The 12,914-nt window shown below is 47.5% G+C and overlaps 1 protein-coding gene across 5 annotated transcripts in view; it reads right to left on the bottom strand.

Annotated features, from left to right (window-relative positions):
• The window catches only part of IRAG2 (inositol 1,4,5-triphosphate receptor associated 2), a 1,168,119-nt gene that overhangs the window by 296,895 nt on the left and 858,310 nt on the right, over nt 1–12,914 (bottom strand). For all 5 annotated transcript variants that reach the window (XM_078674100.1, XM_078674103.1, XM_078674104.1 and 2 more), the window contains one exon: nt 10,444–10,510. In XM_078674100.1, coding sequence (XP_078530226.1) covers nt 10,444–10,510 — 67 coding nt within the window. The remainder of the gene's footprint in view (nt 1–10,443; nt 10,511–12,914) is intronic.

Here is a 12,914-nt window from a genome sequence, read left to right as displayed (position 1 = left end):
GATTCCCGACGCGGCAGGGTCGTGGACCTTGGTCAGCGGACTCGATAATTCTCGCTTCGGTGCTTACTCTAATCAAGGATCACACTCGGCAACTCTGGGCATTAGCTTGCCTAATCTCCACAACGGCCCCACCAATTCCGGGGATGCCTGGCTCCACCTTGGGGACTCCCAGCAGGGACCATCCCACAGGGAAAGCCAGGACGGGTTCCCCAGAGTTATACAGCGCCGGGACGCCCCGTTGCTGGGGCAGTTGTGCGCTTTACAAGTATACTACATTTACATTTACCAGGGGACTTTTCCCAACCCTCCTTCACCAGACTCAGAGGTCCTCTCACGGGGTGACCATACAGGAGTTCAAAGGGACTGAACCCTAAGGACTTCTGGGGTACATTCCTGTAGGCAAACAACAGGCATCCTAAAAAGACGTCCCACTTCCGTCTCATGGGTTCCGCAAGGGTCATGATCATGTCTTTCAGGGTTTGGTTGAACCGCTGAACCAACCCATTCCCTTGAGGATGGTAAGGAGTGGTGCACTTGTAAATTACCCCACAGTCCTCTCACAAAGAATTCATGTACATTCCTGATGAAGTTGGTGCACGGGTCGGAGGCCACCTCTCTGGGGAACCCCACACGGGAAAAGATCCCCATCAATGCACAGCCCACCACGGGGCTGTGATTGTCCTGAGAGGGATAGCCTCCAGGTACCTGGTGGTATGGCCCACCAAGACCAAGATAAACTTGCTGTCTAAGGCTGTCTTGAGTTCCAGTCGCCCCACAATGTCGATGCCCACCCGCTCAAAAGGGGTGCTCACCACAGGAAAGTGTTGGAGGGGAGTCCTACACTCCCCTCTACTCTTTCCACATGCCTGGCAAGTCCTACAATGTGTGCTGACGCACTTCCTCGTTTGGGGCCAGTAAACGTGGGTGACAAGCCTCTGATAGGTCTTGTCACACCCCAAATGTCCTGCGAGAGGCACATCATGAGTCAGACCCAGTAGGAAGGTCCTGAAGCGCTCAGGTACCACTAGCACATGGGCAGCACCGGGCTCAGCGACCTTAACCTCACCATAGAGTAATCCATCTTCCCAATAAATGAGATTTGTTCCGGACTCGCCACCTGCTGCCTGGTTTGCAGCCTGTTGCCACATACCAATGAGAGGGCATTCTATCAGCACCTTGCAGAACTCCTCCCTGGAGGGACCACATACGTCCTAATGCCAATGGGTCAGCTCAGGCAGGTCTCCCATTTGGGCTACATGTTCCCCTGTAGGTTCCAGGGCATCCCCCTCAGGTTGCGCTTCCTCCTGGACCATGGGAATGTCTGGGGCTGGTTTCCCACGACCCCTTCCCTTCTCTTCCCAGCAGGCACCTGGGCCACTGTTTCAGGATCCATGTCCTCTTGATTACCCCTAATGGCTGCCATTGACTGAGTAGTCACACAGACCCACTCAGGCAGTCCCAACATCTCCTAATGAGCGTAGCATTCCACCTCCTTCCACGGGGAACCCTCCAGGTCATTTCCAAGCAGACAGTTTACAGGCATAGATGGACTAACAACGACCTTCAAGGAACCTGAGACGCCCCCACTCAAAGGGAACTAGCACCACCTTACATAGGGGCACAGAGTAGTCTGCTGCAACTACAGGGTAAAGTGCATTGGGAATTACCTGCTCCTCAGACACCCATTGACACCTGACAGATGTCACACTGGCTCCTGTGTCTCTCAGAGACTCCACCCTCCTCCCATGGATGGTCACTCACTGCCTGTACTTTTTAGTGTTCTTAGGCAAGTAGGACTCCTGGACCATCTCTCTATCCTCTAAAGAGACAAGGGTCATCACTGCTTGCTCCTCCCCTTCACTGGAAACTAATTCCTCCCCCAACGCTACACTCACTAAACCCGGTGTCTAAGCACCAGTGGGTGCTTGGGATTTCTTGGGGCACTTAAGGGCAATGTGGCCCTTCTCACCACACGAGTAACAGATGAGGGGACCCTGTTGGTCACGCGGCCCTTAGGGGGCTCTGACGTCTTAGGCTGGGGGGATGGGACTCCAGTCCCTCAGAACCGTTTTGGGGCACTTTAGAGAACTTCTTTTGGTTACCTTTGTCCCCCCCCCTCTTCTGCTGGGGACCCTGCCCAACCTTGGCTGTGGTACCCACAATCCACTTGTGGAACCTGGTGCTTGTCCAGCAGTCCACCTCCTTAGCAAGCTCACTGGGATTAGTTAGCTTACTGTCCAAAAGATGCTGGCGCAGCTCTGGAACACACAGACTACTCAAGTACTCCCAACTAATTAAATGGCACAACCCCTCATAATTAGTTACTTTGCTGCCCTTCATCCAAATTTCCAGTGCACACAATTACAACCTCACACATTCAACCCAAGTGTCTGAATCATACTTTTTGAAATTCCAGAACTTCACTCTGTTCTGGAGTAAGGCCATACTTGAGGCATACGACCTCCTTCATATTGGCATAGGTCAGGGTACCCACCTTCTCTAAGGGTGGTAAGACATCCCTCCCAGAAGCCTCAAAGTGTTTCCATAGGTCCGCCCCCCCCAGTTCTTCTCCGGCACCTCATTAATCTTCAATGCAAGCTCATATGACTCAAACCATGCATAGATATCATCTCCCTTCGGGTAATTCTGTACTAAATCCTTGGGTATATATACCTTACCCCCCATGCACTGGCCGTACGCTGTCACAATTTGAACTGGACTCCAGTTGCTTGGCCTTGATGTCCAGTTCCTTCATGCTCAACTCATGAGTGAAAAGCAATTTCCTCTCTTCCATAGCGAGAGCGCTCTTGCTTTCCTCTGTTCTCTTTTCGCTTTCCAATCACTTCATCTGGAGTCTCATGACTTCCAACTAATGCTCCTTTATTCCTTAGTTCTCTTCCCGCTCCTCTGGGGAAATATTTCCATCGAAATGGATGCTGCCAGCCCTGGAGGCTCCCCTTGGCACAGGCAAATCCTGTGACCTGAACCCATCCCCTTGTGCATCTTCATCCACCTCTGCATTCTTTCTCCTCAGCTTCTTTGGTCTCCCACCAAGCTTTTAAAACCTTCTGTAGCTCATCCTTCTTAGAGCTACTCCTCATGGGACATCCCAAATACTTGCAAAATTGCTTGAGTTGATCTACTCAGTAGGAATACAAATCCTCAATGCAAAACTCCAATTCTGCCTTCTCACTTGCTGCTTTACCATTTTGAGACATGATGCGTGGATGACTCAGGGATCAGATCAAAAATAGAACCAAAAAATAAAACACAGTATGTGGTTGTGTAGTGGTCAGCACTAGGCCAGTGATGTACACCAATCACTGTGGGTCAACTACAAATACAAGTTCAAATCCTCACCGCTGACCACCAATGTTAGAACAGATGGTCTCTAATTGGCAGAGGTAGGTACCTTAGACCAAATAGGGACCCCTTGCTTCTATTTATTTATTTATTTATTAAGCGATTTGTATTGCGCATACTCAACCCGAAGGTGTCAAGGCGCCTATCCAAAAAAGATCAGCAAATTACAGCAGCACTGCTACAGGTAGGCATGTACAAAGAGGTGAGTCTTTAGGGCAGATCTAAAGGCTTGAAGAGTGGGGAGAGACCTTACCTCAAGAGGGAGAGCATTCCACCATTTAGGGGCCAGATTGGAAAAGGCCTTGCCACCCCATCTGGTCTTCCGAACACGGGGAACGGAGAGGAGGAGTCTATTAGAGGAACGAAGGTTCCTACCGGGATTATAGCGGGACAGGATGCATCCAATCCCAGTGGGGCTGGTTTTAGCTAAGGCCTTATAAACCATGCACATGGACTTGAAAAGGATGCGGTCCGCAACGGGGAGCCAGTGCAGCTGCTTCCGAGCAGCGGTGGCAGAGGCACGTTGGGGTAGATCGAGAACAAATCTGGCCACTGCGTTCTGAACCACCTGCAAGCGCTGCAGCTGGCACTTGTTAAGACCAGCATACAGCGCATTGCAATAGTCCAGACGCGAGCCCAACAGGGCAACAGCCAGTTGCTTCCTTGCCTGTAAGGACAGGTAGTGCCTGATTTTCCTAAGGATGTGGATGATCCCCCAACAGGTCGATACAGTCCTGTTGACCTGTTGGCACATGCTAAGGATGGGATCGATCATGACCCCCAAGTTTTTAGCTGAGGATGTAGGATCCGGGCAGGCACCCAAAGAGTCCGGCCACCATTCGGCAGACCAAATGTCCTCCCTCCCTCCAAACACCAGGTCAGGTAAGGGGATACACTCTTTAGATAACCCCTGCTCACCCCCTTGGTAGTTTGGCACGAGCAGACAGGCTTATCCCGAAGGCAATGTGTAAAGTATTTGTGCCAACACTTACAGTAACACAGTGAAAACACCACAAATGGACACCACGCCAGTTTTGAAAAATAAAATATCTTTATCTAAACTAAACAAGACCAAAACGACAAACATTCAACATACAGCTACTCAGTAGAATGTTTTTAAAAAGGGTTGTCGCAAAAATAAACGTTTAGATAGAAAATGCAACACTTTACTCTCAAAGTACCTTGGATGCATAACGCAGAACAAACAAAAGGGCCGGAGAGAAGGCGATGCGTCGATTCTTCCTGCGCTCCGGTTACGATGTGACAAGATGGCACCACGATGCTTCGCGACAATCCGGTGCGATGCGACAAAATGGCATCTTTAATGCGATGTGTCAACGTGGATGCGATATGTGCATGTCCGACGGCCGTGTGGGGAAATTGGTGGTTTCCTGAGCCGTGAGAGGCCCTGCGACACGCTTCTCCAGTGATGCGATGGCGATCAGCGGCGACATGCTTCCTTAGGTATGCGATGGCCCGGCGACATGCTTCTCCGGTGATGAGACGGCGAAAAGCGGCAGCGGCGACACGCTTCCTTGGCGATGCAACGACGGCTGCTGTGGTGATGTCACGCTTCTCCCTTGTTGCGTCGCACCTCCTGCTCACAGCAGCAAGGGCATCACACACAGTTACAGGCACCTCAGGCCAGGTCAGAATTTCCAACAAGGAAATCAGGGAAGCTGGGGGTGAAGTCCTTTTGTGCCTAGGACCTCAAAAACAGGAGGCCAGCTCTTCTGAGGCCCTTGGAGACTTTTCTTCACATGGACACAACACGCAGCAAAGTCCTTCTTCGAGCAGGGGACACAGCAAAGTCCCTTTGTCCTCTCCTCAGTAGAAGCAGCAAACTGCAGGCCAGCCCCAGACACACAGCAAGGGCAGTACTTCTCAGTCTCTTCAGCTGATCTTCTTTGGCAGGGATTCCTCTTGATCACAAAGTAGTCGAAAGTTCAGGGGTTTCAGCTCTCATATTTAAACACCAAAAGTCTTTCTTCTCTATGTGTGGGTGCATTCTGCCAGTGCACAACTTCTTACTTTGTCAGTGTGGGCCAGGGTCATCGGACTCACCACAGGAGGTGGAGGCAGCATTGTGAAAAGCAGGTACAGCCCTATTTAGGCACAGATGCTACTCCTCCCACCACTTCAAATGCAGATAGGTCTATTCGGCCTAGTGCGGACTCACCCAGAATCCTGGAGCCATCTCAGCCCCGTCACACTCAAACCAGACAGTCAATCCACAAACAGGCAGATGCACACAGAAAGCTTCAAGAAAATAGCCACTTTCTAAAAGAGCTATTTTAAAACACAGAATTTAAAAACCATCCTTCCTAAAAGATGTGTTATTAAATTCTGAGTTCAGGGATACCAGACTCCAATTTTCTATCTCACTCCTATGGGAAGATATGCAGGTAGGCATGTTACACAGCATTCCCCATTCTGTTCTATTGGCAAGATAGCCTTTCAATAGTGAAAAACAAAATTGGCAGTATTTCACCTTCAGCATGTTACACACACTAGTACATTTCCTACCTTTTACATACACTGCACTCTGCCCAGGGGGGTTCCTTGGGCCTACCATAGGGGTGTCCTAGGTGTAAGAAAAAGGAAGGGAAAGGCCTTGCAAGTGGGTACACTGGCCAGGTCGATATAGCAGCGGACGACACGCAACTGGTCGTCTCGCTGTCACATCTAGACCAGCGCCCAGACAGTCTTCTGCACTGCCTCCAGAAGATCCACCACTGGATGTGCGAATCTTCGCTCAAGCTCAATGGGTCCAAAACAGAGGTCATGCTGATGGGTAAGAAATGGACAACAATCCCACCATCTGTTTGGCCCGACTCCAGAAAAGAACTTAAGAGTCTGGGGGTCTGGCTTGAACCAGACCTAACCATGAAAACCCAGGCTACTAAAACAGCCGGTACCTGCTTTGGACTCATGCGGTCAGTCCGCAAGATCCTTCCCCTGCTCCCCCTCTCTCCAGGAAATTACTGATTCAAGGACTGGTTCTTGCCCGACTGGATTACAGTAATGCTGTCTATCTAGGAGCCCCCGAATCCACCCTGGGTAAGCTGCAACGAACCCAAAATGCAGCCGCTTGGATGTTGCTTGGTCTCCCTTCCAGATCTTCCGCAAGACCTGCCCTTAAAGCACTCCATTGGTTGCCAGTACGAGAGAGGATTGAGTTCAAGGCTATGTGCATTGCTCACAGGCTCCTAAATGGACAAGGCCCCTCCATCCTAGGAGAAATGGTTACCCCGTACAAAGCCTTGAGGTCCCTGCGATCGGACAGTGAACGACTGGCGAATGTTCCCAAGTTTAGGAGGGCACGTACCGGAGGCCGTCGTTTCTCAGTAAAGGCAGCCTCCCGCTGGAACTTGCTCCCCCGCAGCCTGCGATTGGAACCCTGCTACCTTCGCTTTCGCAAACAACTTAAAACGCTGCTTTTCCCCAAATAAAGAGTTCCGCTCCTCCTTTCTCCCCTCTTAGCCAACCTACAGTTTTATAGCGCGGGGATGCCCTCGGGTCACCAGGCGCTCTACAAATCCTTAAATAAATAAATAAATAAACTGCATGCAGGCACTGCAGTGACGGGCCTGAGATCGCTTTTCAGGGCTACTTATGTGGGTGGCACAATCAGTGCTGCAAGCCCACTAGTAGCATTTGAATTACCAGCCCTGGCACACTTAGTGCACTTTACTAGGGACCTACTGGTTAGACAAATATGCCAATCATGGATAGCCAATGACAATAACAAACTACACAGGGAGCACTTTCCCTCTGGCACTGATCAGCAGTGGCAAAGTGCCCAAAGCATCTAAACCAGCAAAAAACTAAATCCAGTACAGTGTTAAAAATACAGGCGGCAGAGGCAAAAAAATCAGGGGAAACCACGCCAAGGCTGCCAGGTCTAACAATATTTTTAACTCACTATTGAAATCCATGACATACACATTCATCTCCGTGTGAGACTATGGAAGGAATCCTTGCTCGGAAAAGGACAGCATCTAGACCCGGTTTGGCAATGCAAGAAAAAACGATAACCCCTTTATAGATTGATGGCCTTCACAACTTGCTTATTTATTATTACTCAGCCATTATGAATTTTCTTTTATGTGTGTGGCTTCAAATAGCTACTAGATCATATATTACACCCTTACGATAGAAAAGATGCAACTACATTCAGAGTTGAGAACAGATGTGAATAATACAACACAAACATATAGAAGGAGACACACCTTGTGTTTGAGTTGGCGATGTGAAACAAAATGCGGACCCTGGTATTCTGATGGAAAAAGCTTAACTACCTTCAATAAACCTGATGGAAGATGCAAATTAAGTAACATAGCCGATAATATTGGTCTTTTGACCTTGTTATAGGAAGACCTTAAAACAACAAAAGCTCAGCTCTGGCTCAGCTCGAGTCCCTCTTGGGCCCTCGAGCTCAAAAGAAGTCAAGCTTTAATCTGACTTCTGCCTGCCTCCGCGTTCAATCTTGTGTGTCAAGAATTAAAGACAAAGCATTAGCCTGTGATGTACAACGGGTGAGCTAGAGAGGTACCCATGGAGTGTATGTAAAATGTGGAACAAAATACCGGCGATCAGCGCGGTTCAAATGCTTCTCCATCAAATATTTCATTTCACTGAGCGTCCAGGCTTTATTTTCATTATCACATGACAGCACCTTCACATACTATGAAAGTTCAAGATGAGGCGGAATAAAAACCTCTCGTGTTTCATCTAATAGACTATGATGTTGCTCCACACATAAGAATCCAGGCCACATATTGGGTGGGTGGGTGCTCATGAAACCCGACTCGTCTGGGCACGGCCAACGTAGAGAATAAGGAAGAGGTCGAGGTGCTGCCGAGGAGTACATTTTAGTTCCAGTACATTTTAGTTCCAGGAAGCGGTCAATTCCGAATGGATAAACCAGTATGGAAAGAGCGGTCTGCAGCCATAAAAAGACGACATAGCCCAGGTATATTTTTTACATTTATGTTTTTAGTTATGGTTTTGTGAAGAGTCATGGAGGTGCAAAAGCAATGTTGAATAACAGGATGCATCACTTCACAATTCACACATCACAAGTGCATCTCCAGTTATTCCCCAAACTAAGGAACTCGCCCTAAAATCGATCATATCTTGTAATAGTGTTCCGAGTCTGGACTGCTCTGACAGTGGCACACTGCCCTGGTGGTACCAAACTAGAAGAACTTGCAGCTCATAGGGCGGCTCCAAGTATTGATCGCCTGCCTCTAATGTACAGCACTGACAAAATGCGTCTGTGGCGGCTGCTAGGCCGGAACAAGAAGCGCCTTTCTGCATCCGAGAAAAAACAGATCTGTAACCTAGAGGACTCTCAGGGTAAGGAACAGAAGCCCGTGTCCCCTTTACCATGCACCTTGTTTTACATTGGTTATCCTGCTTCAGTGCTCTTCCCTTGGCAACGTGCCACTTGTGACTAGAAGGGATATAGGTTAGGACGAGCCTCAGTGGATCAATCGATTCAGTACGGAGGATTGGGAAGGACAAAATGAATGAAGCTGGTCTCTTCTGTCCCTCCTTTTTCAGCTGAAATGGTGCTCAATCTCATCCTTTATGAGAGAAAGATTCAAAGACACTGAACAATCGACTGTCTCAGGTTGGACCACTCCTCACGTATCCTGTGGCTCAAGTATATACACCATTGGTTTTATCTTCTATTTCAGTTTGACATTTTCCTTGATCCTAAATCTGTTGTTTCAATCTAAAAAAAAAGACATTAAACAAAGGTTCTTAAGTCATAAAAAAGAATGCCGTGCAAAGGTGTCTGGAAAGCTGCAATCTGTGATGGCTTACCGGGACTGTAACCTACCCGCTGGTTTTCAACCCTACCTCTCTGGGGTCACCCGTAATTCCCACCGGTTTGTCTTAACACGCTTACGATTGGGAATCGTTCATCACCTTGTTGCATTTCCCACAATGAAATCCAGATCTGATATAGCATGCCCTTGTGACAATGTTTCACGTCAGAGCTGCTGCCACTTTTGTATTGTTTTGTAAATTCTATCGTTCTTTTAGGGTAATATATTTAAAACCAGTCTTTTTAAAATACAATGTTCGTTCTACGAAGAATGCTCTGCAGCTACTTAATTCCCTAGAGGATATGGATATTTGCTTCTTCGTAGCATCATATATATTAAAATGTACAGCTGCCAGGAAGGCCATAGTTTTATGATATTTCGGACTGTGTTCCGTTTTTACTTTGGCTTCCTGTCTGTATATTTGTCTGTTTATGTGCAATGTATTATATGTATAATGTATGTATTATGTATCATAAATGAACTTAGTCTTCCGGGCAACAGCATTTGTATAGTCCAAACCTAACTCCGGTCATATCATGTTCTTAGAACCCCCTCCCACTATGATTTACAATGTTTTTTTTTAGATTGCTTTTAATTGTAGTGTCCTTGTTGCCTTTTTTAGCAATGTATGTTACATATGTATGTGTTCTGCTTGTATGATTTGTTTTACAAATCGAATAAAGCTTTTGAACTGAACTGAACTGACACTGAACAATTATAATTAATTTGATGCGAAAGCCCTGCGGGTGCAGTGCTTTTATTTTGGCAGATTTATATACCGCAAACTCGACCCGAAAGTATTGGAGCACCAGCCTAATTTGAAAGTAAAAAAAGTGCCTGGAGGCAAGCACACCTTGTACCACCCATTACCACTGTCAGCCCTGCCAATGACAGTACCAACATAATACTAAATGTCACACTGCTGCAAGTATGACATGTCAGACTGATCGAAGTCCCCCAAAGCTATACGATTGGCTTGGGTGACAGCTATTAGTTGTCTTTAATGTATATGGAATTAATAAACAACTGTTGTTCTGTTCATCTATTAATTGCACAAACAGCCCCACCATGTGGCAGCTGGCGTAGGTGCAGTGTTGACAATTGAGTGATGGTGCCGAGCACCAGAAACCACCGGTTCAAATTCAGCACTATTTCATGCAAAGGGACTTCTAATGAAGACATTATGAAAACACTAACTCCTCTCTCAGCTGGCCATCCCCGATATTAGTGCACATCTCACCTCCTGCTGTGCATGTTTCTTTGGACTCCGTCGGCGTTTCCTGGCCAGATTCCTTTTCACTGTTTTCCTAAAGCAAAAATGTTTGTGATTAACGACCTCAGCAAGTAAACATGTTTATGACAAAATACAAACACGAGAAAATTTACTTAAAAAGCATAAAGTAAAGTGAAGAACCAGCAGTTATGTAATCGAATAAAATGTGCAAACAATATTCCAGCGACATTGAGAGAGCCCAATACCTGGCGGTCATAAAAGGCAGCGTAGCTGACAGCTGGCTTGAGAGAGATCAAATAAAGAGCCAGTGGAAGAAACCAAGTCCTGATAAAGAACAGCTGCCACGCGTCCCTCTAGCCCACGTTTCTTTTGCCTGCACCAGTAGTTCAGTGAAAAGAAGCATTTATTGCAAAAGCAGGACAGAATGGGTGTGCCCGAGGAGGACTGCAGAAGATGGGTGGTTAGCAGACACCGAGGTGTTTCTTGACGTGGATATTCCGTACCCAAAGAGATTCGTAGTCTTGAAACTATTTCTTGGCTTCAAATTGTGATGTAGAAAAACATAGCATTCGTGTGACAATACTAAAGCTTTTCTGCATACACACTGATGGAAATAAAAGGAAAACCTACTGACCACTGCTCATGATCAACCTTAAGCACTGGGCAATCCAAACACAACCCAGAGAGCATTTGTTGCTTTAGTGATGGATTCTCCTTTCAAGGATTCTGCAAGGATAGGGGGAGGCCACGTCTGTGTGTATCATATGCTTGGGTGGGTTCAGGAGGGCAAGTTCACTGACACCAATTGTTGTTCACACTGTAGGGTAATACACAATCGATGACACTAGCGAACTCGTGGACATTAAGAAAGGGCCAATTTTCTTTGCCCAGTTCCCAGGCTGCAACAAAGGATACAAAGAGAGTGAAACTATGTCTCCCGAAAATTCCACCCAAATGAAACCCATAGCTGCAAACATCATCACATTTTCAGACAGATTCCACAAGAAAAACAGAAATACCCGCCAAATCTAACAAACTTATAAAAACTGATCTTGTGAACTGCAATACAACTCTCAAACCCAAAATCGAATTCCAAGACAGAACTGTTAACAATCAATCCAGGTCTTCAGTCACTGTCCTTCAAATGCTCTTTATACTTTGTAAAGCCATTCACAGAACTCGATTAGCAGATCGGCACGACCAACTGTCCGAACTTGGCCATGCTTCTGGGGCTTCATTCCTTCATAGTGAGCATCTTTCAGACCAGGACCTGCAAAGACTCTGTTGCTCATTCCAGCGTCTGCTGCCACTTTCGATTGACTGGGAAGACATCTAAACAGGGTAAACACAAAAAGAGATGATGGACGGAGCGCTGAAACTTTTCAGACACTCACCCCCAGTCACAGATCTGGGTTGAATCCCCCATAATTCTTTAGCTCACTTCACTCCCTCAGTTCAGACCCAGCTATATGCAAATCAGGCTTGACCCTGTTCCTCCTGGGAACAGTCAAGCCTGAATAGCCAAGCCAGGTCTTCCCTGTACCGGAAACAAGCATCCTGGGACCGGTTTCTGGGTAACAACCTTCATCAGCCGGGCTAGCTTGAATACAGTGGCAAAGTGAGCAAGGGACCCATGTCTGGGCATACCCTGCCAACTTAGGGCAAACAGGTCTTCCATGAAACCCTCAGGGAAGACCTGGCTTGGCACGGGCTGGACTGCTCATATGAGGCACAGGGTCAAGACTGATTTGCATATTGCTGGGCCTGAATTGAGGTGGCGAAGTGAGTTAAATGATGATGGATTCAACCCAGATCTGGGGGTGAGTGTCTGAAAAGTTTCAGCGCTCTGTACATCATCTCCTTGTGTTTGCTTTGTTCGCCCTAAGTTGGCAGGGTATGCCCAGACGTGCGTCCCTGGCTTATTTTGCCACTGGATTCAAGCTAGTTTGGCTGATGAAGGTTGTTACCCAGAAACCGGTCCCAGGATGCTTGTTTCAGGTTCAGGGAAGACCTGGATGGCAGTTCGGGTGTACTGTTCCCATGAGGCACAGGGTCAATACTGGTTTGCTTACAGCTAAGTCTGAACTGAGGTGGCGAAGTGAGTTAAAAAATGATGATGGATTCAACCCAGATCTATGACTGGGGGTGTGCGGTTATCCATGATTGGCATATGTGATTTACTGGTAAGTCCCTCGTACAGAGGACTGAGTGTGCCAGGGCCTGCACATCAAATGCTACTAGTGGGCTTGCAGCACAGATTGTGCCACCCATAGGAGTAGCCCCTGTAAATCTGTCTCACCCCTACCACTGTAGTGTCTGTGCGCAGTTTGTAAACTGCCATGTCGACCTGGCAAGTGCACCCACTTGCCAGGTCCCAACCTTCCCTTTTCTCAAATGTAAGGCAACCCTCGGGTACGCCCAAGGTACTCCCATGGGCAGGGTGTAGTGTATATAAAAGGTAGGACATGTGCTGGTGT

This window comes from Lissotriton helveticus, chromosome 1_1 (genome assembly GCF_964261635.1).
Source record: "Lissotriton helveticus chromosome 1_1, aLisHel1.1, whole genome shotgun sequence".
Classification (NCBI taxonomy): Eukaryota; Metazoa; Chordata; class Amphibia; order Caudata; family Salamandridae; genus Lissotriton; species Lissotriton helveticus.
This window is presented reverse-complemented; position numbering and strand designations above follow the sequence as displayed.